The 22,636-nt window shown below is 61.2% G+C and overlaps 3 protein-coding genes across 12 annotated transcripts; 2 read left to right on the top strand and 1 right to left on the bottom strand.

Annotated features, from left to right (window-relative positions):
* Window positions 1–145: 145 nt before the first annotated feature.
* ELMOD3 (ELMO domain containing 3) lies at window positions 146–9,304 on the bottom strand. Of its 10 annotated transcripts, none has more exons than XM_074563876.1 (11): window positions 9,106–9,304; window positions 7,958–8,035; window positions 7,693–7,762; window positions 7,301–7,363; window positions 6,860–6,999; window positions 6,564–6,687; window positions 5,678–5,800; window positions 3,378–3,508; window positions 2,750–2,826; window positions 2,481–2,608; window positions 146–1,719 (listed from the first exon to the last, which is right to left on the bottom strand). In XM_074563876.1, exons 2-11 carry the CDS (start codon window positions 8,030–8,032, stop codon window positions 1,538–1,540), a joined length of 1,113 nt encoding a protein of 370 aa, XP_074419977.1. In that variant the 5' UTR covers window positions 8,033–8,035; window positions 9,106–9,304; the 3' UTR covers window positions 146–1,537. The 10 variants fall into 10 exon arrangements, with proteins under 10 accessions (XP_074419977.1, XP_074419978.1, XP_074419976.1 ...); XM_074563877.1 differs by having other exon boundaries at window positions 6,908–6,999; window positions 9,106–9,290; XM_074563875.1 differs by lacking the exon at window positions 9,106–9,304 and adding an exon at window positions 8,412–8,582.
* Window positions 9,256–16,964, top strand: RETSAT (retinol saturase). The gene is made up of 11 exons (XM_074563871.1): window positions 9,256–9,560; window positions 10,109–10,291; window positions 10,979–11,220; window positions 11,827–12,028; window positions 12,579–12,776; window positions 12,875–12,994; window positions 13,757–13,895; window positions 14,069–14,178; window positions 14,472–14,638; window positions 15,008–15,167; window positions 15,629–16,964. Exons 1-11 carry the CDS (start codon window positions 9,371–9,373, stop codon window positions 15,772–15,774), a joined length of 1,857 nt encoding a protein of 618 aa, XP_074419972.1. The 5' UTR covers window positions 9,256–9,370; the 3' UTR covers window positions 15,775–16,964.
* Window positions 16,965–17,766: 802 nt separating this feature from the next.
* Window positions 17,767–21,833, top strand: LOC141733481 (caspase-7-like). Its single transcript, XM_074563883.1, has 4 exons — window positions 17,767–17,968; window positions 18,098–18,270; window positions 20,042–20,171; window positions 20,278–21,833. The coding sequence occupies exons 1-4, from the start codon at window positions 17,767–17,769 to the stop codon at window positions 20,523–20,525; spliced, it is 753 nt and encodes a 250-aa protein (XP_074419984.1). The 3' UTR covers window positions 20,526–21,833.
* Window positions 21,834–22,636: the final 803 nt, after the last annotated feature.

Consider the following 22,636-nt stretch of genomic DNA (forward strand, 5'->3'; position numbering starts at 1 on the left):
CCCGCTCCCCGTTTCACCACCTCCCCGTGCCCCTCATCCCCCCACATCACCCCCACGGTGCTTTTCAGCCCCGTCCCCCCCCCTCCTCCAGCCGACTCACAGAGGGATTCAGGATTAGGAGAGAAAAAAAACCCCAACACCAGGCTCCTTTTTGCCCATTTATTAGTTTGTTGGGTTTTTTTTCAGCTGGGGGACGCATTTTCCACCCCGCTGCTGGGAAAGCAATCGCCGTTCCAGGAGGATAACAGCACCCGGCAGCTGTCGGCGACGAACCGCTCCGTTATCCCACCGGCTCCCCACCTCTCCTGTTCAAACACACCTTTTTATCTCCAGATCCAGGTGCTTTTTCCCCCCCACACACTATTTTGTGGGCTGAAGATGCTTTTGGATCATTTTTAAGCCCCTACTGGAGGCTGGCGTCAGGCACGGAGCACCCGCTGCTGCTCCCAGCTTGTCCCTGGGCAGCGATTCGGATTTCACCAAGGGGGAAACTGAGGCAGGAAGGGCTGGGAAGGAAGGAGCCTGTTGGGAAACGGCACCTTGGGAACCTGCGAGCCAAAGCCTGGTCTCCTCTAAACCCAGGTTTCCCTGATCCCAAGCAGCTGCTCCCGCAGAGGCGGAGGCTGGCAGGGATTTTTCCTCCCCTTCTCAGTGCTCCCGGCGCCGCGCGGCAGGATCCCACCCTGGTTTCTCTCCTCTGGAGCAGGTTTTCCACCACTGAGCCCCAAATCGGCCTCCCAGGGGCCGGGCAGACCCTGCTTCGCCCTTCCCCACTCTCCCCCACCAGCACGAACCCCCCCCTTCACCCAGCCGCACAAACCAGATCCAAATCCAAGGCCAAAAGTCATCGCTAACACCGGGAAAAGCACTTTTTCCTCCCTTTAATGACCTATTTAGGTGCTGCCGCACCACTAGTGCCCCGGGGGAGTTCAGGGGGGCTCCCCAAACCTGCCCTGCCCCAGCTTTGTTGGCGGGGACGACGACGACTCTGCTCATGCTCTTACCCCGCACTGAGGTGCTGCAGCCCGAAGCCAGGGGTTTTACACCCTCCCGGCTGCCGACGGAGCCATGATTCCATTTGGGAGCCCCGTCACTGAGCTCCAGCTCCGCCTGGAGCATCACTAACCTTTCCTGTCCGGGGTAAAGGCAGACAGGGCCACGGATTCGAGAGAGACAGACGGACCAGCCCAAGCCTGAGGTCTGCGGCTCAAAAAACCCACGTTTGCCTCCTCCGCTCCATAGGATTCTTGCCTGGAGAGGGGTGAATCCCACGGATCGCTCCCGCAGCACCCAGCAGTGCCGGCACCGTAGGGAAGGACCAGGACAACTTTTCTGGGGATTTAGGGCAAAAAAAAAAATCTACCCTCGGCGGCGTCCCAGGCTCCAAACCACTCTCAGCTCAGTCCCAGACCCTTCTCAGGGCAGCGGCCACCTCCCATCGCTCTCTGGCTACCACCTCGGCCTTGACGGCCCTTCCCGGGCGTTCCCTGGGAGCCAAGCGGCAAGCGGAGCTCCCCGCGGCACGTCTCCCTCCCCATCAGATCAGCCGGGCTTCTCCTTCCAGCTCAACCCGCGGGTCGCAAACGCCAGTGAAGTCCATCTCGTCGCCGGGGGCAGGGGACGGGCGCAGGAGGCCGTCGGCCGCAGGGCCGCGGTTCACGTAGGCCTCCAGGGACTTCAGGAGTTGCTTCGGCTTCTTTTTGGCAGAGAACTCCAGCTCTGGAGAGGTCAAAGGGAAACGTGTGAGGACAGAGAGCAAGGCGGGGACGGCGTCGGGGACGCAGCGCGCTCCCAGGATAAGGTTTTGACCTGTGTATTATTTCTGGTAAAATCCCCTTGGGAAAGGGCACGATTACGTTTTGCTTGGGATGAAAGAGCGCAAAGAGCTCCTCACCGAACCCCCCGGCATCGGCCGGAGCTCCCCGTGATCCCACCGGGAGGGAGAGCCCAGGGAAGGGGGATGAAAGCAGAGCCCGACGGCGACAGCTGGACCCCGCTTTCAGAGGGAGCCATTAGCGCGGCGCGGCGAGCGGCTCTGCTGACATCAGTCTCCCCTGGAGTAAATAACCCGGCTGGGCAATTTAGTGCTCGCTGAGAAAAGCGACTCCGCTTACACCCTGTGCTACAAACAGGGCTTACGCAACCGCATGGGGCAGCCAGAAACGTCCCTGTTTGTCACCCGCCTCGAGCCACCGGGACACGGCAGCCCGCTGGACTCACCGGGTGCTTCCACGGGTGCTCGTTTTTAAGATTTGAGATGCAAAACGGTGGAAAAAAAAACCTGCCCCGCACGGCACTTGGATCGTTGAAAGTCTTGGTGCGAAGGTTAAACGATGAACGATTGGGGCTTTCTGGGCATTAAGCCCTTGGGGTTGGGCTCAGCAGGAGACGGACGGGCTGAGAACACACCAGATTTCTCCTCTGGGCCTGGGGTTATTGTCCTCGGCTGGGAAAGGAAGGGAAAGCGCGGGGAAACAAACCCTTGAGGAGGAAACCGGAGTCAGCGATGGTCTTGTGCTGCCATTTCCAGAGGCGGTAGAGCTGCAGGAAGGCCGCCGCGTACAGGTCGTTCAGCACGGCAATGACCTGCTGCCGGCGGTTGCACTCCCTGGAAGGGGCAGAGATGGGCTCAGCTGCCGGGGAGCGACCCCCACTCCGGGGAACCAGCCGTGGACTCCGTTTGAGACCCCAAACCCACCAGAATTTCATCCAGCCCAGCTCCAGGGCTGTCGGTCGCTCCGGATCTCACCTGGAGAGACATTCCTCCCTCAGGGCCTGGATGACGATGCGGGTGATGTTCACGGACATGATGCAGAAGGGGAAATTCTGCAAGAGACCGAGCGTCACGGCAGCCTGGACACCACCTCCCGCCTTGTTACTCTGCATCCCTGCAGCCCCGAACCTGGGGGGTCCACATGGCAGGATAACGGTACTACGGATACGGGCTTAGCGGGGCACGGTGGGTCAAGCTGAGCTTATATGTAGGCTTAAACCCGACCACATCCAGGAGTAAAATGCCAAATTTCAGGAGAAAGGCTCCGCTCACTCCCGTTTTCACACTGCGCTGCCCTTCACCGCTTCTCCGGCCCTTTTAACCTGCACAAATTCCACCTCCAACCCAGGATCCTAGTAGCAAATCCCTGATCTCCATCAGGACGCTAAAAATCTCATTCCCAGCACAAAGCCAACGCCTGGAGTTTGGTTCCGACCTTTGAGCAGCTCTTTGGGGACCGCCTTCCTCCCTTCCCCAGCGTGAGGGGGATCAAGCAGCGAAAGAAAAATCAAGCCCTTATGCCGAAGGGAAGTTTTTCGTGCTTCCCTTTCCCCGAGCAGGGGAACCACTGCAGGGAGCAAGCGAAGAAGCGGGAAGGACGTGCCTGGGTTTCATGCCGGGATAGCTTGAAAATCTCGTGAGCTAGTGGCAGCGTCTGAGCGTCCATGACGAAGTAGAGCAACTGCATCAGGCCCAGCATCCCCGTCCCGCGCAGGTCAGTCCCAGGATCCGCACCTGGAAGGGCGGGACAGCCCGGTGAAGCGAGGGACAGCCCAGAGCTTCTCTCCGGTCACCTCTGCGCTTCCACGGGCTGCTTATACCCTGTCACCGCATTTCAAGAGCGGAGGAACCCCAGGAAGCCACATCCTGAGGGAAAGCTTTTGGGGAACTTCCCTAAGCGGAGCCAAATGGGTGCTGTAGCCTCTTTCATGCGGATACTAACGAGCTCTCGCTCTCCTCCCCGCGCACCCATTCCCACACCTTCTCCAGGGATGGGCCGGGGCAATCCCCAGCACAAGTACAGGTTGGGCCGAGAACGGCTGGAGAGCGGCCCTGAGGGGAAGGACTTGGGGGTGTTGGTGGGCAAGAAGCTCAACACGAGCCGGCAACCTGTGCTGGCAGCCCAGAAACGCCCCCCGCAGCCTGGGCTGCGTCCCCAGCAGCTTGGGCAGGGGGGTGAGGGGGGGATTCTGCCCCTCTCCTCCACTCGGGGGAGACCCCCCTGCAGCGCTGCCTCCAGCGCTGGGGACATCGGGAGGACATGGAGCTGTTGGAGCGGGGCCGGAGGAGGCCCCGGAGATGCTGGGAGGGCTGGAGCCCCTCTGCTGGGAGGACAGGCTGAGAGAGCTGGGGGGGTTCAGCCTGGAGAAGAGAAGGCTCCGGGGAGACCTTGGAGCCCCTTCCAGTCCCTAAAGGGGCTCCAGGAAAGCTGGGGAGGGACTCTGGAGCAGGGAGGGGAGCCATGGGACGAGGGGGAAGGGTTTTACACTGAGAGAGGGGAGATTTAATTAGATATTAGGAGGAAATTGTTTGCTGTGAGGGTGGTGAGGCCCTGGCCCAGGTTGCCCAGAGAAGCTGTGGCTGCCCCATCCCTGGAGGGGTTCAAGGCCAGGTTGGCCGGGGCTTGGAGCAACCTGGGCTGGTGGGAGGTGTCCCTGCCCGGGGCAGGGGGTGGCACTGGGGGGGCTTTAAGGTCCCTTCCAACTCGAACCATTCTGTGATTTTATGAATGAGTAGTTTTAAGTTCTACCCACCCCGGGGCACGTTTCGCTGCTAAACTAACACTTAAAACCAGTCGTGTACGCGTCAGGATGGAGGAGCGGGAGCCATTCCCCTCCTGTTAAGGGTTTTAGGCTTTATTAAAACCCGGCCTATTTAACTCACAAGTCAACCAGCCTGAAAACTCCTGTGCGGCCGCTCGTGACAGCTTTAATCACGCTGTTTTTCTCCCACAGCCGAGGCTGAAAGCAACCTGCGACGCAACCTTAGTGACAGAGCCCTGACCTGCGCTTCGTTAATAAACGAAGATTATAAACATCTCCAGAGACGGCTCATTAGCCGCAGAGATCGCTTGCTAATGAAGAGCATTAATGGCCTGGGCAAAGTGGTTACGCTGCGCCAGCTGGACACGGGCAACCGTGGCAGCAGGTATTGGTGTTGTCTGGCCAGCCAGTCCAGATGTTGCACTGGTCGTGACATCTGGCTAGGGCAGCGACAGATCTGCTGCAACACCAGGGCTCAGGATCGGGGCCGGTTCTGTAATATCAGAATCGACGATCAGGGTGAGGGGCTCAGGCACACCCTCGGTGAGTCTGCAGGCCCCACCAAGTTGAGGGGGGCGAGTGTTGATCTGAGGCCCCACCTCAAACATCGTGTTCAATTTTGGGCTCCCCACTCCAACACAGACATTGAGGCGCTGGAGCGTGTCCAGAGAAGGGCAACAGAGCTGGTGAGGGGTCGGGAGCACGAGTCTGGTGAGAAGCGGCTGAGGGAGCTGAATAGGACAAGAGGGGACGGCCCCAAGTTGCGCCAGGGGAAGGTTAGATTGGATATTAGGGAAACATTCCTCATGGAAAGGGTTGTCACGCATTGGAAGAGGCTGCCCAGGGGAGTGGTGGAGTTGCCATCCCTGGAGGGATTTAAAAGGCGGGCAGACGCGGCGCTGAGGGACGTGGGTTAGTGGCGGGCTTGGCAGCGCTGCGTTAACGGTTGGAGTCAATGATCTTAAGGGTCTTTTCCAGCCTCAATGACTCTATGAAACAGCAGCGGCTATGTGGCGGGAGAGGGAATGAGGACCAAACCCTTTGCGCTGCCTCTGGATCCTACCTCCGGAGCAGGGAATGGGACCAGCAGGATCCCTCTCGGCAAAGGTTTGCCCCAGAGGTCTCTCTCCCCCTGCCCTACCTTGAAAGCCGAGCTCTTCCCAATGCGCCCCGTAGCGTGGGCAGCCCAGCCTGGAGCGGGTCAGCTTCTTGTAAATGGTCTGCAGGATTCTCATGTGCACCCTCTCGTTATCATCCAAACCACCTGGGGGAGAGAAAACACCCCTCAGCATCCCCACCCTGCTGGCCTCAAGCGCCAGCACAGAGACACGGTGGGGGAAGAAGCCACCACCCACTGCACGGTAAAGCCAGAGTCTGGCTGGAATGGAATCCCGCAGCCGAGAATGGCTTATGGTGACAAGGAGAATGTCCTGGCTGCATTTATCCTGCTGGGGGGGAGAAGGGAAAGAGAGGAAAATCTCTTAGAGGTGCAGAAACAAAAATAATACAACCGCGTGTTGCACGAGCGTGGAGGTAATTAGTAATTCTAGCATCACGTGAAGTTTTGCTGGCTGAAGTAGCGCTGGCTGGGGAACCACCACCAAAGCCAGGCGAGGACTTTCCATGTGTTCAGCGTGTGCAATCCACCACAGGACAGCCAGACACGACACACACCGCGCCAAGGCACCGGGAGGACTCAGGTCTTGTTTGTTTTGGTCACAAAACAAGGAGCGGGAAGGGCTGCGGAGCCGTGGAGCACCTGCCTGGTGCCATGTCAAGGTGTACACGTGGAACACCTACTGTGGCACCACAGGGAGGTATGGGGAAATCCATCGCTCCTCCCCAAAAGTGAGCACGTCTGCAGCAAAGGAGACGGCGACACATCCTCTGAGATAAGTGGCTGCCATGGGACAAAGGGGCAGAGACCCCACTACAGCCCTGGCCCGCCTCGAGTTGCTTGCCACGAAGCTGTGACAATAAAGGTGATGCTGGCCAGGCCAGTGGCTCGCACGGAGGGGAACACTCACACTGCGCCATGGCCAGAGCCAGCTCCCGCTCTCCCTGCAGTTGCGGCTGGAGCCGGGGAGGGCCGAAGAGGAAGTGAACCAGAGCAGCCAGGCCTTGCCTGCGCACCGTCGCCTGGACCTTCTTCTGTAGAGGAGAAAACACGCAAAGACACGATGAGGGCCAGTCCCTCCGGCAATTGGGCAGAGGAAAAACCCACGGGCGAGCCAGGAGGGACAGAATCACACAAAGAGCCAAGCTGAGGGAAGGCGGAAGGGAAAGAGGGGAGCGCCGTGCTTCTCCCGCCTCACCTACTTACTAAAACTACCCCCCGAGAGAGGGCCAGAGCGCAGGGCCCTGCCCGTACCCTGCACTCGGAGAGGTCGGCTGTCTGGAAGTACTGCAGTGCTTCATTGAAGGAGATCGGGGGTGCGGCACTGGCCAACGTCCCCCAGAGCCCTGCAGGGAGGCAGAGAATGGCGTTAGCCCCCCCCAGCACGAGGCCTTGTCCCTCTGCTCCGGCTTCCCGGAGCCAAAACGAGTTCCCACCTCAGGCCAGAATGGCCATTCTGGTGCAGGGAGCTCGCTCCCAGCTTCCATCAGGGCAGGAAGGCGAAGACCTGGGGAGCTGGGGGAAGGCAGCGGGTTTCCTGCCCCCTCCCTCTCCCTCCAGACCTTCAGCACTTTCCCCAGCTCTCCTCCCACAAAAAAAAATGCCCCCCAGCTGCATGGCCCCCTGCTCCTGCTCTCTGGGCCGTACCTGACTGGATCTCTTCCACAGCCTCCCATTCCTCCTGGGCTCGCCGCAGCTCCTCACTGATCTCTGCCAAAAGAAAGGCACACTGGAGGTTAGGGCTGGCTGGGAGACCTGGAGGGGTGTGGAGGGCTCTTCGCTCCCTTCCCCTCAGGACAACTCAGGGCAGGATTTGCCCTTCTCTAGGGAAAATCCCTGACTGGAGCATCCCTGAGACCCCGCGAGGTTCCTCCTTGGCAAGCGTGGGACAAAGCAAGGCAAAGGCTTCACCAGGCCGGAGCCTGGAAGCTTTGTCCGTGAGACCAACGCTGGGTTCCCCGGGCTCCCTTCGAGCTCCCCGGGCGTTTCCCCACCGGGAGACACCGGGATCAACAGGAGGGACGCAGAGAAAAGCTCACCAGCGCCCGCCGGCTGCCCCGCTTCCCGCACCAGAGCCTGCAGGAGGCCGTTCTGCCTCAGAGCCGAGATCTGAGCGGGGACAGAGAGAGACACAGCCATCAGTCCCCCGAAGAGACCCCAAAACCCAACGGCTCCGCAGGGCGGGGACCCCAAAACCCCGAGCTCTTCCCTCAGGGAGCCACCCCCCTCCTCTGCCCGGGCCCGGGCGGGCGGGCGAGCGGCTCAGCCCGCTCGGGAGGGGCAGGGCGCGGGCCGGACACGCACGGGGCGGGACTTGCCGGGCGGGGGGAATCGCTGCCGCTCCTCGGGCCGCTCCGAGCCCCCGGCGCCTCCGCTCATGCCCTGCGGGGAAGAACGCGGCCTCCCCGCCCCCCACCGGCGGGGGCCGCGGCGGAACCTCAGGCGGCGGGGCCGGGTGGCCCCGGGGGGGGAAGACACCCCTCAGGGTCCCCCCGCGGCCCCCGGTACCCCGCCATCAACCCCCGCCGCCCTCTCACCCCGCGCCCACCGGAAGCGGCGGCGAGACCCCCCCGCCCGCCCGTCGCCGCCGGCTCCGCAGTGCGCAGGCGCGGCCGCGGTGCACGCCGGGAGATGTAGTCCGCCCCCTCCCGCACGGCACTACAGCGCCCGGCATGCACCGCGGGGGAGGACGGCGGCGCGGGAGGGTCAAACGACGCGGAACGCAGTCGGGGCGGGCAGCGGGGACAGTGCCCGGTACCTGCTCCCAGTGCCGGCTCCCAGTGTCCACCATCAACTCCCAGCGCTCCGTACCAGCTCCCAGCGCCACTTCCCAGGGGCCGGTACCGGTTCCCAGTGCTCGGTGCCAGCTCCCAGTGCCCAGTGCCAGCTCCCAGTGCCCAGTGCCAGTTCCCAGTGCCCTCTGTCACCTCCTCGTACTCCATACCAGCTCCCAGTGCCGGCTCCCAGTGCTCCTCATCACCTCACAGTGCTCCATACCAGTTCCCACCGCCCAGTGTCACCTCCCAGTGCTCGGTGCCAGCTCCCAGTGCCCAGTGCCAGATCCCAGTGCCCAGTGCCAGATCCCAGTGCCCTCTGTCACCTCCCAGTACTCCATACTAGCTCCCAGTGCCGGCTCCCAGTGTCCACCATCAACTCCCAGCGCTCCATACCAGCTCCCAGCGCCACCTCCCAGGGGCCGGTACCGGTTCCCAGTGCTCGGTGCCAGCTCCCAGTGCCCGGTGCCAGTTCCCAGTGCCCTCTGTCACCTCCCAGTACTCCATACCAGCTCCCAGTGCCGGCTCCCAGTGCTCCTCATCACCTCACAGTGCTCCATACCAGTTCCCACTGCCCAGTGTCACCTCCCAGTGCTCGGTGCCAGCTCCCAGCGCCCGGTGCCATCTCCCAGTACCCGGTGTCACCCGCCAGTGTCATCTCCCAGGGCTCCGTGTCACCTCCAGGTGTCATCTCCCAGTGCCTCGTGTCATCTCCCAGTAGCCGGTGTCACCTCCCAGTGGCCGGTACCAGCTTCCAGCAGCAGCTCTCAGCGCCCAGTAGCGGTTCCCGGTGCTCGGTACCAACCCCCAGCGCCCAGTGCCGGCCCTCAGCCCCGGTGTCCCCCCGTGTCCCTCCCAGGCCCGCTCCCGCCCCCCCGGTGCCGCCCGTTCAGGCGGGGCGGAGCGGAGCCGCTGGTCGGCACCGACAGTCGGGCTGGGCGCCATGTGGCTGTATGAGCTGCTATTCCTCCTCCTCCTTCTCCTCCTCCTCCTCCTTCTCCTCCTCCTCCTCCTCCTGCTCCGGCTGCTGCGGGTCGCGGGGGGCGGCCCCAGCCCCTTCGCCGCCGACGCCCGTCGCCCCCCGGCCCCGCTGGTCACCGACAAGGCTGCCCGCAGGACGGTCGTCAAGACAGGTACGGGGCTCTGCCCCCCCGGGAGCCCCCCGCCCCTGCCCCCGCCGGGGGGACATCGCCCACCGGGGTGGCATTAACCCCCCCCCGGGTGGCATCGCCCAGCGCGGTGGCATCACCCGCTGGCACAGCATCTCCCCCCGGCGTGGCGCCGCCCGGTGAGGTGGCATCACCCCCCGGGGCGGCATCTCCCCCAAGAACAGCATCCCCCCCTGGGGCTGTAGGACCCCCCGATTGGCATCACCTCCCCGGTGTGGCACCGCCTGGTGAGGTGGCAGCACCCCCTGGAGCGGCATTAACCCCCTGGGGGTGGCATCGCCCCCGGGGCTGTATGAACCCCCCAGGGTGGCATCACCCCCGGGGTGGCGTCTCCCCCTGGTGTGGCATCGCCCAGCGAGGTGGCATCACCTCCTGGGGCAGCGTCACCCCCCAGGGTGGCATCACACCCCCCTGCGAGGTTTCAGGGTCACCGCAGGTACCATGCGCCCGCTCGGGGGGTGCCCCATGCCCCCCGCTGAGGATGCCCTCCCCTTCCCCCCCCCTTTCTCCAGTTTTCTCAGCAGACAAAGTCCCCGCGGGGCTGGACGCCATCGTGGTGGGCAGCGGCATTGGGGGCCTGGCGGCCGCGGCGCTGCTGGCCAAGGCGGGCAAGCGGGTGCTGGTGCTGGAGCAGCATGGCAAGCTGGGGGGCTGCTGCCACACCTTCACCGAGAAGGGCTTTGAGTTCGACACCGGTACGGCCCCCTCCACCTTTGGGCTCCCGAATCCCCCCTGAGATCCTTGTGGGGGGGGCTCAGCTGCAGGGTGGGGGGATCTGGGGCGTGCCCGTGGTGGGAATCGCCCCCAAAACACCGGCGGGGACCTGACGTGGGCGTCCACAGCACCCGCCCCGCGTTATACAAGCGCTTTTTCTGCGTGATATCACACAGCCTCCCTCGCCCCAAATCCTCCTGCCAAAGGATGAGGCGCTGCCTTGGAAAAACACCAAAGCCCTGTAAAATTCCCCCTAATCCAGCTCAGATCCAATGAAATTCTCTGTACCCATCTCAGCCCCTACAGAATTCCGTGTTCGGGGGATGTCACCTCAGGGCATGTTTCCCTCAGCAAACTCCGTCCAGCAAGACAAAGTCCAGCTCTGTCTGTCCCTTCATCCCTTGAGCTGGGCACGATTAATTATTGACACGATGGAGAAAGGCAAAACATCGATGTGTAACAAAGTTCCCAAAAGCTGCTTAAAATCCCGGCAGCAGGCGCTCGGTTTTCCCTTCGCCCCGGGAAGGGCGGGGAGGGGGGGGGTGGATGTTTCTCAGCTTTTCCCTTTTCCCTCCACACAGGGGGTCCTGCGCATCCCAGGGGTACGCGATGGGGTGTAAAAATAAAGGGAAGAAACCCCCCAAATAAACGAGGAGTCTTTCTTGCAGGTATTCACTATGTGGGGCAGATGCAGGAGGGCTCCATCATGCGTTTCGTGGTGGATCAGCTGACGGAAGGGCAGCTGCAGTGGGCTCGGCTGCCGGCCGCCTACGACGCCGTGGTTTTGGGGGAGCCCGGCCGCGGCAGGACCTACCACATCTATGGCGGGGAGAAGGAATATTTCCGAGCCTTGAAGGAGCAGTTTCCCGGCGAGGAGGCCGCGATTGATGAGTTCGAGCGGCTGGTGAAGGTAGAGGAGGCTTCGCCTTCGCCCCCCCGGGATTAATTTTTTTATGGCTCTGGCCCCTCCGCAGGGAGGGAAAACTCCCCGCCCCGACACCTGGACACTGGGCGACTGCAAGGAATAACGGCCTTGCACAACCCGCACCAAAAGTGGTGGGAAACACGTCAAAAAAATCTCCCTTTTCTGCCTCAAAAAAACGCCGTCGCACCCGGAGCTTTAACCCCGCTTCCCGGCGGATGCTCCTGGATGTGCTGGGGAGCCCCGACATCCCCCCCCCAGGTGCCGGGGGATGATGCTGTGGGACCTCCCAGCCGGTGGGGCGATCGCAATGTTTATCAAACCGGGATAAATTAACATTTATTATGCAAAGATTGGGGGCCCCCACCAGAGGGGAGGGTTTTTCTTGGAGGGGGGGGGATGGGGTGGGGGTCAAGCCCTCCCCTTGCCCACGGCTCCCCAGGACGCGGCGCTGAAGACGCTGCCACCCCTTTCCCGCTCCCCGGGAGTGAGTTTAAGGGGAAAAAAAGCTGCTTTCGACCCTCTCTCGGGCCCACCCCAGGGCTGTCCGCCCTCCCGGTGGCGGGTGCTCACGGAGCGCGTCCCCCCCCGCAGAGCGTGGGCCGAGGGATGGTGCTGGTGGGGATCCTGAAGATGCTGCCGCGGGCGCTGGTCACCGCGCTGTGCCGCTCGGGGCTGCTGCCCCGGCTCAGCGCCTTCTGCCGGTTGGCTTCCCACAGCCTGAAGGAGGTGGTGGAAGGTCTCACCGCCGACCCCGAGCTCCGTGCCGTCTTCAGCTACATCTTCCCCGCCTACGGTAAGTGGGCAGGAGCCTCCGGAGGTGGTGTTAAACCCTTTAGAGGCAAAAAAAAAAAAATTAAACAACCACCCAAGAAAAGCCTTTTTTCTCTCGCTTTCGTGGCTGTCGCGGGTTGGGGGCAAGGGAGGCGGTACACAGGGGTGCTCTGCCAGCACCCTCGGCCCCGGGCCAGCGGCCGCTTGTCCCCATGTCCCCCTTCATCCCTGTCCCTCCGCCTCCTTGGGCTCTGCGACGCGGCAGCATCGCTCCTACGCCAGGGAACGTCCCCCCTCGCTGGCACCCACCGCCCCGGCCCTGCCATACCCCTCCCACCCGCCCCCAGGATTCGCTCCCAGCCCCCACGACTCGCCCGGTGCAGCCCGAGTACCAAAGAGCTGCCGGGACCACCCACGCCCGACATCCTCCCGGCTCCTCCGGGTACCGACGACCCTTCCGTCCTGCCTTACAGCACCGCATCCAGCCGAGGACAGGGCACTCCTTGTCCTAAAAACTTCAGGAAAAGCCACAAACGCACGTTTTGGCACAAACGGCCCCTTTTTTTTTTCAGGTGTGGTCCCCTCCAAAGCCAGCTTCACCATGCACAGCATCCTGGTGAACCACTTCCTCCACGGCGCGTGGTACCCCAAAGGGGGAGCCGGGGAAATCGCCTTCCACACCATCCCCGTAATCCGGAAAACCGGAGGCAACGTGCTGGGAAAGGCGCCGGTGCAGAGGATCCTGCTGGACTCGCAGGGCAAAGCCTGCGGTGAGCGCTGGCATGGGACGGGGCACACGCGGCTGCTCCCTGCCACCGCGGGGCTTTTCACGGCTGCCGTTCCTCCCCACCTCGCCTTTCCCTTCCAGGCGTGAGCGTCAAGAAAGGCCAAGATGTGGTGAATATCTTCGCTCCCGTCATCATTTCGGACGCTGGGATCTTCAACACATACGAACGGCTCCTGCCGGCGGAGGCGCAGGCGCTGCCTGGTAAAACAGCGGCGTTGGGTTTCTTTGGGGCTACGGCATTAGCCCCCGCAAGCCACATCAGAAAGCGGCTCCTTTATAATTAATTATTTCTTAGACAAAACCCTGTCATTCGTTCCGTGGCATTCAGAACACCATCCCTGGCCATACATTTCTTCGCAGGGTTTTTAATCAAGCCTAAATTAATTTGCCAAACCCGACCATACCATTGGCAAAGCTGGGCCTTGCTGCTCAGTTTCCCTAAAAACCGCAGCGTAGTGTCCCAAAACTTGTGAAAGTTGGTGAAACATCCGCTTAGAGTTGGGTGTAGCACTGCCACAAAATCTTCTTGCTGCTTTGGAAGGAGCATGGTTGGGTGGAAGTGGGCACGGTTGGGCGGGAAGGGGGATGCGGTTGGGTGGAAGCTTTCTGCGCAATGATACGGCCCTGGTCTACAACCACTCCACGTTTGCGGAGCAGGAGCACATTTGAATCCAAGGAGGTCATTAAATACAGCAAAAGCTCCAGCCGTGGGTCCCCTAAACCATCCCCTGTAGGAAACGGCAGCGTCGCTGCCTTCCTTACAGTCCGCAGGAGCTGCCGAACCACCCCCTGGGCGCACATGGGACGTTTCGGGATAAATTCCGTCATTCCGTGAAGTCCGTTTGACAAGTCAACAGGGGAGCAATGAAGATACGAGTGGGGCTGCTTCTGGGAGAAACCACTTCTCCATAGCTGAGGATCCCTGAAAATACTAATTTTCCCCTTCTTCCTTCCTTATTGCAGAGATCCAGTCTCAGCTTCGCATAGCGGCACACGGCGAAGGGGGTTTCACCGTCTTCGTGGGTCTTAACGGCTCAAGGGAAGAGCTGGGGCTGGAGGCCACCAACTACTTCATGTACCCAGGAAATGACCTGGATGAAATGTAGGTTTGGCTTCACCTTAGGTGTGCTTCGTTAAGCATAAGGAGATGAATTCCTGGGGGGTGACTCAGAAAATGCTCTTGGCTCTCCTCACTGCATGGGCATTCGGCCATAACAAATATTCAGGGAAAGGTTTTCACCCAAACCCACCTCAAAGCCTCTCATCTCTCTGCAGAGCGAATCGCTACCTGACCTCTTCCAGGGAAGAAGCCGCCAAGAACATCCCTCTCCTGTTTGTCACCTGCCCGTCGGCCAAGGACCCCACCTGGGAAATGAGGCATCCAGGTAATGGCTGAAGCCCAACCACGCGCGTTTGGGAGTGGCTTGAAAACTCCTGCTGGGGTTTGGTTTGTTTGATGACAGCAAACGGGGAGTTGCTCCTAAAATAGCCATGGTGAAAGCTGCTGAGCAGGTTGCTCGTGGAAAGCGGTCTTCAAGATAACTGGATGAAGGATACAGGACCACAAAGACCTGGGGACATCCCAGGTGTTTGCACGGGGAGGGTTGGGTTTGCGGCAGCGAAATGGTGGCGTGAAGGTGGGCAGAGGGACAATGGCCCCAACCTCGTCCTGCTGCAGGTAAATCCACAATGGCCATCGTGACCTTTGCCAAATACGAGTGGTTTGAGGAGTGGAAGGACAAGCAGGTCAATAAGCGGGGAGACGATTACGAGGAGTTGAAGAAGACCTTTGTAGACGCCATCATGCAGGCTGTCTTCAAGCTCTACCCTCGCATCGAGGACAGGGTGAGAAAACTCGGGGTTCAGGGGTCCTCCATCCTGCAAATGTAGGAGCTGGGTCTGGGTCTGCTTGACGTGAGGTCCAGGTGGGCAGCACGGCACCAGCCCATTGCCACTGGCCTCCTGACCATGCATGGTACAAGGCGGGGGGATGATGGAACCAGATGATCTTTAAGGTCCCTTCCAACCCAAACCATTCTGTGATTCTGTGATGGTCCTCAAGGACCATTCTGGGACCAAACTCGGCCAGAACCACCACCCAGGGATCTGCAAGCAAACCCGTCCCCCAAGAAAATAGCTTTCTGGAGCACAAGGAGACCCCCCACAGCACCACGCCTAACCCACGCGGACCACGTTGTCCCCTTGTCCCCCCAGATCGAGTACATCTCCGGGGGAACGCCCCTCACCAACCAGCACTACATCGCCAGCCACAAGGGGGAGATCTATGGCATGGACCACAGCATCGCCCGCATGCAAGCCGAAGCCATCGCCACCACGAGGGCGCAGACGGCCATCCCCAACCTCTACCTGACAGGTACCACCACATTCTCAGATGAGGACACCTCTGGGCAAGCAGGGCATGGGGGGAAAAACCTTCAGTCCTTCAATGAAACATGGGGACAAGCCACTGCTGGGCCACGGGGCGATGCGAGAGCTGCTGGAGCACGTCAAAACGCAGCTGCCTGGTCCCAACAGGGGGAGGAGGAGGGGCCTGTGCCTCTTCCAGCTCCTGGACATGGTTTCCCTGCCCAACACTGATTTATTGTAGCTGGGCGGGATGAGGCCCTTTCCCTGCTGGGGAGAAGGAAGGGTGCAAACAGGGAGGGGTTTTGTGGGTTCAAACCCAAGGGATGGCATGGGGGCGGCTGGAAGGTAGGGAGCATGTTTGGGATGGTGATGTGCAGAAGAGCATTGGTGGTCAGCTGGGGACGGAGAGCATGGTCTGTTCAGGGGGGACCACGGCCGCCACCATCGTCGCCTCCCGCTCTCTTCCAGGGCAGGATGTGTGTGTAGGGGGCTTCATGGGAGCCCTGCAAGGAGCCCTCATCTGCACCAGTGCTGTCCTCAAGCGCAATCTCTACGTCGACGTGGCGCAGCTGAAAAGGCGCACGGAGGCCACCAACTCTAAGAAGAGGGAGTAACGCTTGCCATCCCGCTGGCCAGGACCTCCCTTTCCCCCCAGCCCACCAGATCACCCCCGGTGCACTCTTTTCAGCTGTCAATCGCCCATAGCGCATCCTCTCTAATGCAAAACCAAAGGATTACATCCCAGGAAGATGCCGTTCCTAATTTCCAGCCAGCTTGCCTTAGACATTACCCACCGAGAGCTCACCTGCTTCCACCGCAACGCCTGAGTAAAAGCCAGCGCTGATCCCTGACCGCCCTTTGGAGGCCAAACCCCATCTCCCGGTGTCAGGAAGAGGGGCTCCAAGAGCTGCCACGTGCACAGTGGCCACGAGAGAAGTCAAGGCAACCCAAAAAAACCCAGGTCACACCAGAAGGCAAGACCCAACGTATTCTACCAGCGACACCCAAGGGTCACGATCCCCACCGGTGTCTGAGACCCGTGTGGGCCATCAGAAGAGCATCAACCTTCCCCTGCAGCCCCCAGACCCGCTGGGTCAAGGGGAGCAAGCCCCCCAGGGATGATTTTCCCCGTTGAGGTGGCAGCTTTGGTGCCCAGTTGGGCTCCTGAAGCTCCACGTGGGACTCGGCAGCCCCAGGGGCTACAGAGGTGGCACCTCCCTGAGATGAGACCATGCACGGGCTTGGCCAGGCAGCGTCGGGCAGGTTTGGCAAACCCCTGCCAGCCGCCGGACGGGCATCAGCTGCGTTTAAGCGAGGGGGAGTCATGCCAGCCCGAGCCCCATCGCCGCGTTTTAACAAAGGCGCCCGGGAGAGGCTCACGCGCACGGTCCTTTGGGAAGGAGCTGCTCCCGGTCACCAGGGCGGTGGGATAAGCAGGTGCTTCTGGCACGTCACAGCCAGGTGCGAAGGGTGGATTACCTTAAGCCAGGCTATTTAAGAGCAGGTGGATTCATTTAAGCAAAGCTACTTAAAAACAACGGTGCTTTGCCAGCTGCGGCAAAGTGCTTCTGAAGTCCTGCCTTGTAGCGGCTGGGCTGGTGTGCTCCGCCGCTGGTATTTCGGTGCTGCTCTACCCCTCCGCATTGCCCGGGGACACGCGACGGTGCAAACCCCGCTCCTTTGAGCAACAAAACAAGTCTAGCCTTTCTGTCTGCCGGGAAAAGCTCGGGAACCTGATCAAAGCCCCTCTCCGAATGGGAAGGGAAGCGCGTGAGACCAGGAATAAATGAAATAATAAGCAGTATCTCGTGATTTGCGCCTCGTGATGTGGGATCAGCAGGGCTGGGGTGAGAACGGTGCTTTTTGGCACTGCAGGTCGGTGGGTTTGGGAAAGGAAGGGGAGAGGGGGGTGCAGTTGAGACCCCCTCCCGGGGAGCGTCTGGCTGGGGGCTCATCCTGCACCAGCACAGACGGCTTTTGGGGAGGGATAATGGCAGACGTGCCGTAACTGGGTAGTCCAAGTGGGGTAAGGCTGGCCGGGAGCGGGCAGGGTCAGGCAATAAGCAACACTGGCCAAAAAGCCCCACGGGGGAAGCTGGAAGGGGCGGTTTTTCCCTGCGACTAGCGATGGGGAGCAGGAGCTGCCTGGCTTTTGGGGGAAACCAAGACTCGGAGAAGGGCAGGGAGGAATCACCCCGGCTGCTCCCGGTGCTTCCCACCACGCAGGAGTGTCCATCCCCAACCCTTGGAGAAAAAAATTCCTCTTTTTTTATTTCCCCTCCCCATATATGCCCCATAAGCTCCGGGCCAGACGGTGCCAGCCCAGCCCTCCTGCAGCCAGCGATGGCTGCTGGCCCTGGGGGCAAGCCATGGCCCTCTCCCTGCCCCCTGTGACTCACGCCCATGTGCCACCGCGCTCCCTCGGCAGGTGACAGGCCACCTCTTCTGCCTTGTCCTTGACGATCAGCCGCGCCGGCGCTGAGTCAGCCGGGATCCGCTCCCCTGGACTTCCCGAAGGAGCACGCACACGACAGAGACCAGCCAGAGCTCCCCGCCGGCGCAGTGGGGGTTTGGAGGCCACCGACGGCCCGAGGGGACACCCCAGCATGTCCCAGCCGAGGCAAAGCCGGGCTCTCGTCATCGTCAACACCGATTTCTGTGGCAGCGACGGCGACATCGTGCTTGGGACCCGGAGGGGAGCCAGGCGGGAAGCGGAGCAGCTTTCCAAAACGCTCTCACGGCTCAACTACCAGGTGGAGCTGATGCACAACAAGACCGCCAAGGAGATAGAAGAGCTTTACCAGCAAGGTAGGTGTCCCCCTGCCAGCCCCGAACCCCCTCCTCGTCTCCCCCCAGCGCCCGGCCGTCTCCCACGTCCCACCCCTGGGACGCCTGGAGTCGACGCGGGACAGCAGCGGCGTGGCCGTGTCGCTGCAGAGTGCAGCCGCGAGCACGGTGACTACTTCGTGAGCATCATCTCCAGCCATGGAGAGCAGGGGGTCATCTTCGGTTGTGACTCGGAGCCGGTTAAACTGACCCGCGTATTCCAGATTTTATCCTCAAAGGAGTGCCCGGTGCTCACCAAAATCCCCAAGATCTTCTTTATCCAGGTAACGGGATGATAATTTGATCCCCTTTTTGCTAAATTGGCGCAGGATTAGACTGGCAGAAGCTTGGGGGGTTGGACTAGATGGTCTCCAGAGGTCCCTTCCAACCCTATGATTCTATGAAGCTTAAGGTCGGTGCTGGGATAAGTCTGTTTTAATTGTGGAGCTCGATCCTTTCGTCACTCCCCAGCTTCCCACCACAACCCTCCATCCCTCTTTTTTCTTGCTTTCGCTGATTTTGAGGTGTCTTTGCTCACTGCAAGTCTCTCATCGCCCCTACACGCGTCCCTCCTTTGGGAAACGGCCCCGGTGTTTTCCCGGTGTCTCCAGCCAGGAACATTTCTCCTGGTGCTTTGCACCCTCCGGATGACCTGGGCTGAAACCCAATTGTTTGCCCCGATCCGTGACACTGCCGGGATCAAATATTCCTCCCAGACACCACTGGGATGGAGACGAATCGGTAAAAGCTGCCTTCAAACCCCATCACCGCGACGTTTGTGCACAGCAGGCTCCCGGGGGAGGGCTGGGAGAAACCCAGCTGTGAACTAGTGATGGAGGAAGGAAAAAAAAAGAAAAAAAAAGCAGTTCAGAGGGAGAGTTTGAACATGCCCCCGCGGGAAAGGAGCCTGGAAATACGCCTTAATGCTGATCCGACAGGCGGGATCAGCAAACAAATCATCCAGCGACCGGACGGATAGCAGCAGATAGCGCGAGCTCTGCAAACACGCGTTCAGCTGAAAGCCCGTATAAATCACTCGGGGCATTTGTTTCCTTCTGGTAAAGGGCTTGGCTGCTGTTCAGGGAGCAGTGACAGCTGGGGACGTCCCCCAGGCAGGCCAACAAATGGGCACCTCGATCCGCGGGCAAAGCTTGCGCTCGCGCTGACGAACGTTGGCCTCCGTAGAGCAAACTCCGCAGGGCTGAGGGTGCCCGGAGCCCGGGCAGGAAGCAAAGGGCTGGGCCCCTCGGCGTCACCGCGGCTCTCGGGTCCCCGCCGCTGCCGGTGGCCTCCGTCCACCTCTCAGTGCTGGGGCGTCGCAGGCGTCTCGTCCCCAGCGAGGATTTACCGCCGGCGTTTGGTGGGGGGGTTTGCCGCGGGAGAGGTGGGGGGAGCATCCCCTCGCCCCCTCTAACGCTGGGAGATGTCCACCACTCCGGCTGGTCCCAAACCCACACCTCCCAGCTGAGGTGGCTCCAGGTAGGGGTGAGACGGGCCCTCAGAGCTCTAGTCCCTCTCCAGCGCCATCCCAACACCAGCCCGGCGCTCCGTCCCTGCGAGAAAGACCAAACATAGAACCAAGCACCGTGCCGAACTGGTCTGCCCCCGGGCTGCACTCCAAGGGGAATCTTTCCTGGCGCTTTCCCAGTGGACTCCCGCGTTTCCAGGCGGATTTCTGGGTTTGCACGGGCAGCACAATGTTTACCGGGGAGGGGAGGGGTGAATGCAAAGAGAAGGGGAACCAGGCTGACGAGAAACGTGCAGGGAAGAGAGAAAGGGAGCCCCAGATCCGGGCTCGTCGGGAGGAGAGGCTCGGCGAAGCTGAGAGTGAGAAGGGAGGAGGATGCTCAAGGGATGAGACGGGAAGAAGGGGACGGAGACGGGAGAGGAACCGTGTGGGGCTGTAGGACCGGGGGAGCGGGAGGGGATGGGATGGAGGGGCCACAGGTCCGCAGGGAGCTCCCAGAGCCCCCAGCGCCTTTGGGCCGGCCCCGGGAACGGGCAGAAGGGAGAGCGCAAAGCCGGGGAAGCTCACGACGGCCGCTCTGCCCACAGGCTTGCCGGGGGGGAGAATTCGACCAGGGGGTGGTGGTGGAGTGCGACAGCGGGGAGCCCGAGCCAGACGGCTTCTCAGACTACCTCTCCATCCCCCCCCAAACCGCCGTCATGTTCGCCTGCAGCCCAGGTAAGGGACAGCCCCTGGCGCACCGGTGACGCTTCCTCTCGGCAGCGCCACCATGGCCGCCTGCGGCACGGCCAACGTCACGCTCTCCTTCCTTTGCGCTCCGCAGGCTATGTGGCCTTCCTCAACGTCTTCGGCTCCATGTTCCTCCAGGCCCTGCTCAAGGCGCTGGAGGGAGAGGAACGTCACCTGGCCCTCAACCGCCTCATGACCCGCATTAACTGGGAGGTGGCCTTCCACTGCCAGGCCAGGGGCACCTACCAGGGGTGCAAGGAGATGCCCTGCTTCGTCACCAACCTGCTGCAGGAGGTCTTCCCCTTCTCAGCGCCCATCGCGGAGGGGGCGGACGGTGTTTGAGAGCCGCTGGCTCTGCTGGAGGAGCAGCACCTTGGCTGCAAGGAGTCCCCTGTCACGCGTGGAAAAAAAAAAAGGACAAAGTGACAAGAAAACCAGCAGAAAACCCCTCTGGAAAGGTGACGGGCTCAACCCGGCACATGCCGGAGCTACCCAGGAGAAGATTTTTAACAAGGCAAGTGCAGCAAAATCTTCCCACGGGACCAGAAAGATGCGATTTGAGCCCAGGACGGTGCAGCAACACTCAAACGCCCCGCGGCACCCCCCCCGTGCCACCGTCACCCCCGGCTCCCGAGGGGGACATACACCCGCGTCTCCCCCTGATTTTCTTCCACGAAAGGGCTCCAACCTTGCAAACACAATCGCGCCCCTTTCGGTCTTTTTTTTTTTTTTAATCTAAACAAACCTGCAGAAGCCGCGGGCTTTTGTCCTACCGAGGCAAAGCTGACGTGTTTACCCGGCTGCTGCCCTACCCAGAACGAAAACACCGCGGCCCTGCCGGAAGGATCACCGCACGGTTGAGCTGTTTGCTCACGGGGCCTGTTTAAGAATTCAAGGCTTTAAAAAAATAAAAAAAAATAAAAAAAATAAAATAAAATCCAGGCCGGTGAGCAGGATTTGCAGGTCAGTGGTTAAGTTGGGACCTGGAGCAGGCTCAGGGAGTAGATCTGGGAGCGTTTGCTCAAGGCAGTTCTGAGTCGGCGATGGATAACGGGGTCTTTGCCAGAGTCCTCCTTCGGCGAGTGAGGGGAGAGGGAAAAGCTGCGGCCGGGATGCAGACGCAGGGGCCGGACGGGCTGGCACGCCCCACGGACAGGATGTATTTCCTTAAGGTTCTCTCCTCCCGCGGTCTCTTTGGTACCAAGAATAAGCACAAAACCCGCGTCAATAAAAAAGCCTGAACGGCTCCAGGGATGGCCCCAGTCCACGAGCCGGGGCCGGTTCCCAGGCGGCCGCAGGAGGAGGGAGGGTGGAGGGGCCAAGACCTGCGCGGGAGCGGGCAAGGTTTCACCGACGCTCACGCGTGAAGCTCTTGCGTTGAACCTGCACCGCCTCTGCCTGCCCTCCCCGAAAAACTCCGGCCCTGTGGCTATTTCCCGGCACAGCCCCGAGCAATTTGGCTCCGATAAGCACAGCCCGACCCAGCCCGCGGATCATTTTGGCTTTGCTCAGCGGCTGTTTTCCAAGCCTGGGCTTTGACTCACGGGGAGGCCCCGGGGCACAGCCCCCGCTCCCCTCCCTGCTGGACGGGACGGCGGCTCCCACCGCTGCCCCTCTCCCTCCAGGGACACGCAGGGCCGCTCCTTCCCGGCCGCGCTCCCTCCGCCTGCAGGACACAAAACAGTTTCCAGACCTTCGCAGCACTCGCCAACCGGGTTGGAAGCGGGTTCAAAGAGCTCTTGGAGCACAACTCGGTAACTCTTGTTCCTTGGCCCTACGGACCCGCAGCAGAGCGGCGCCCTGATCTCCTCCTAGGAAGACTCGGACGAGCGCTCAATCCGACCCCACGTGCAGAGGAACAGGGAGTTTCCATCTTAATGCCCCATTTCCACCCTTTTTTCCTCCCCTGAGCTCTATGGGCGTGAAAACAAGCGGTTCCCCCCCCGCTTTGTCCTCGCCCGCCCTCCGCACGCGCTGCCAGGCGGGCTGGGGGGCAGCCAAGGTGGAGGAGAGTGCGGGAGGGCGGATTTTCTCCTTTTAGGGAAAAAGTGGGGGAAAGGAGAAAGTTTCTTCCATTTACTGCAGGAAGAAGCAGTAGACGCTACCCAGAAGCGCCCTCGTCATCTGCCGTCCATCACAGCACCTTCCCTTCCCCTTCCCGCGTTGCGGGGAACAGGTCGGCACCCCCGGGGTTCTCGCTTCTCCGGTCTCTCCCAGTCTCTGCTCCGCTGGGATCCGCATCCTCCTGGGAGCCTCCCTGCGGGTGGAAGACGAAATACAGCAGGGCAGATCCATGAGTGAGCCGTTAGAGGAGCTTAAACTCTGCCACAAGGTCAGGTCCTAAAAATAACTGTAACGGCCCCGCCGGCTCTCGCGCGTTCGAGGGACGGCGCTGGCCGAGAACGGCACTGCCGGCACCAGCCGACGGTGAAGCAGACTGGAAACTTCCAAAT

This window comes from Larus michahellis, chromosome 20 (assembly GCF_964199755.1).
Source record: "Larus michahellis chromosome 20, bLarMic1.1, whole genome shotgun sequence".
In the NCBI taxonomy this organism is placed as follows: domain Eukaryota; kingdom Metazoa; phylum Chordata; class Aves; order Charadriiformes; family Laridae; genus Larus; species Larus michahellis.

Excerpts from the sequence above, each read along its gene's own strand:
- ELMOD3 (XM_074563872.1), bottom strand. The coding sequence starts at position 8,327 with ATGCCGGGCGCTGTAGTGCCGTGCGGGAGGGGGCGGACTACATCTCCC. Across the intron at positions 7,763-7,957 it reads CGCCCGGCAAGTCCCGCCCC|ATCTCGGCTCTGAGGCAGAA; the intron begins GTGCGTGTCCGG and ends GTCCCCGCTCAG. Across the intron at positions 2,827-3,377 it reads TATCCCGGCATGAAACCCAG|AATTTCCCCTTCTGCATCAT; the intron begins GCACGTCCTTCC and ends GGTCTCTTGCAG.
- RETSAT (XM_074563871.1), top strand. The coding sequence starts at position 9,371 with ATGTGGCTGTATGAGCTGCTATTCCTCCTCCTCCTTCTCCTCCTCCTC. Across the intron at positions 9,561-10,108 it reads CAGGACGGTCGTCAAGACAG|TTTTCTCAGCAGACAAAGTC; the intron begins GTACGGGGCTCT and ends CCCTTTCTCCAG. Across the intron at positions 12,995-13,756 it reads GGAGGCGCAGGCGCTGCCTG|AGATCCAGTCTCAGCTTCGC; the intron begins GTAAAACAGCGG and ends TCCTTATTGCAG.
- LOC141733481 (XM_074563883.1), top strand. The coding sequence starts at position 17,767 with ATGTCCCAGCCGAGGCAAAGCCGGGCTCTCGTCATCGTCAACACCGAT. Across the intron at positions 18,271-20,041 it reads CCAAGATCTTCTTTATCCAG|GCTTGCCGGGGGGGAGAATT; the intron begins GTAACGGGATGA and ends CTCTGCCCACAG. Across the intron at positions 20,172-20,277 it reads CATGTTCGCCTGCAGCCCAG|GCTATGTGGCCTTCCTCAAC; the intron begins GTAAGGGACAGC and ends TGCGCTCCGCAG.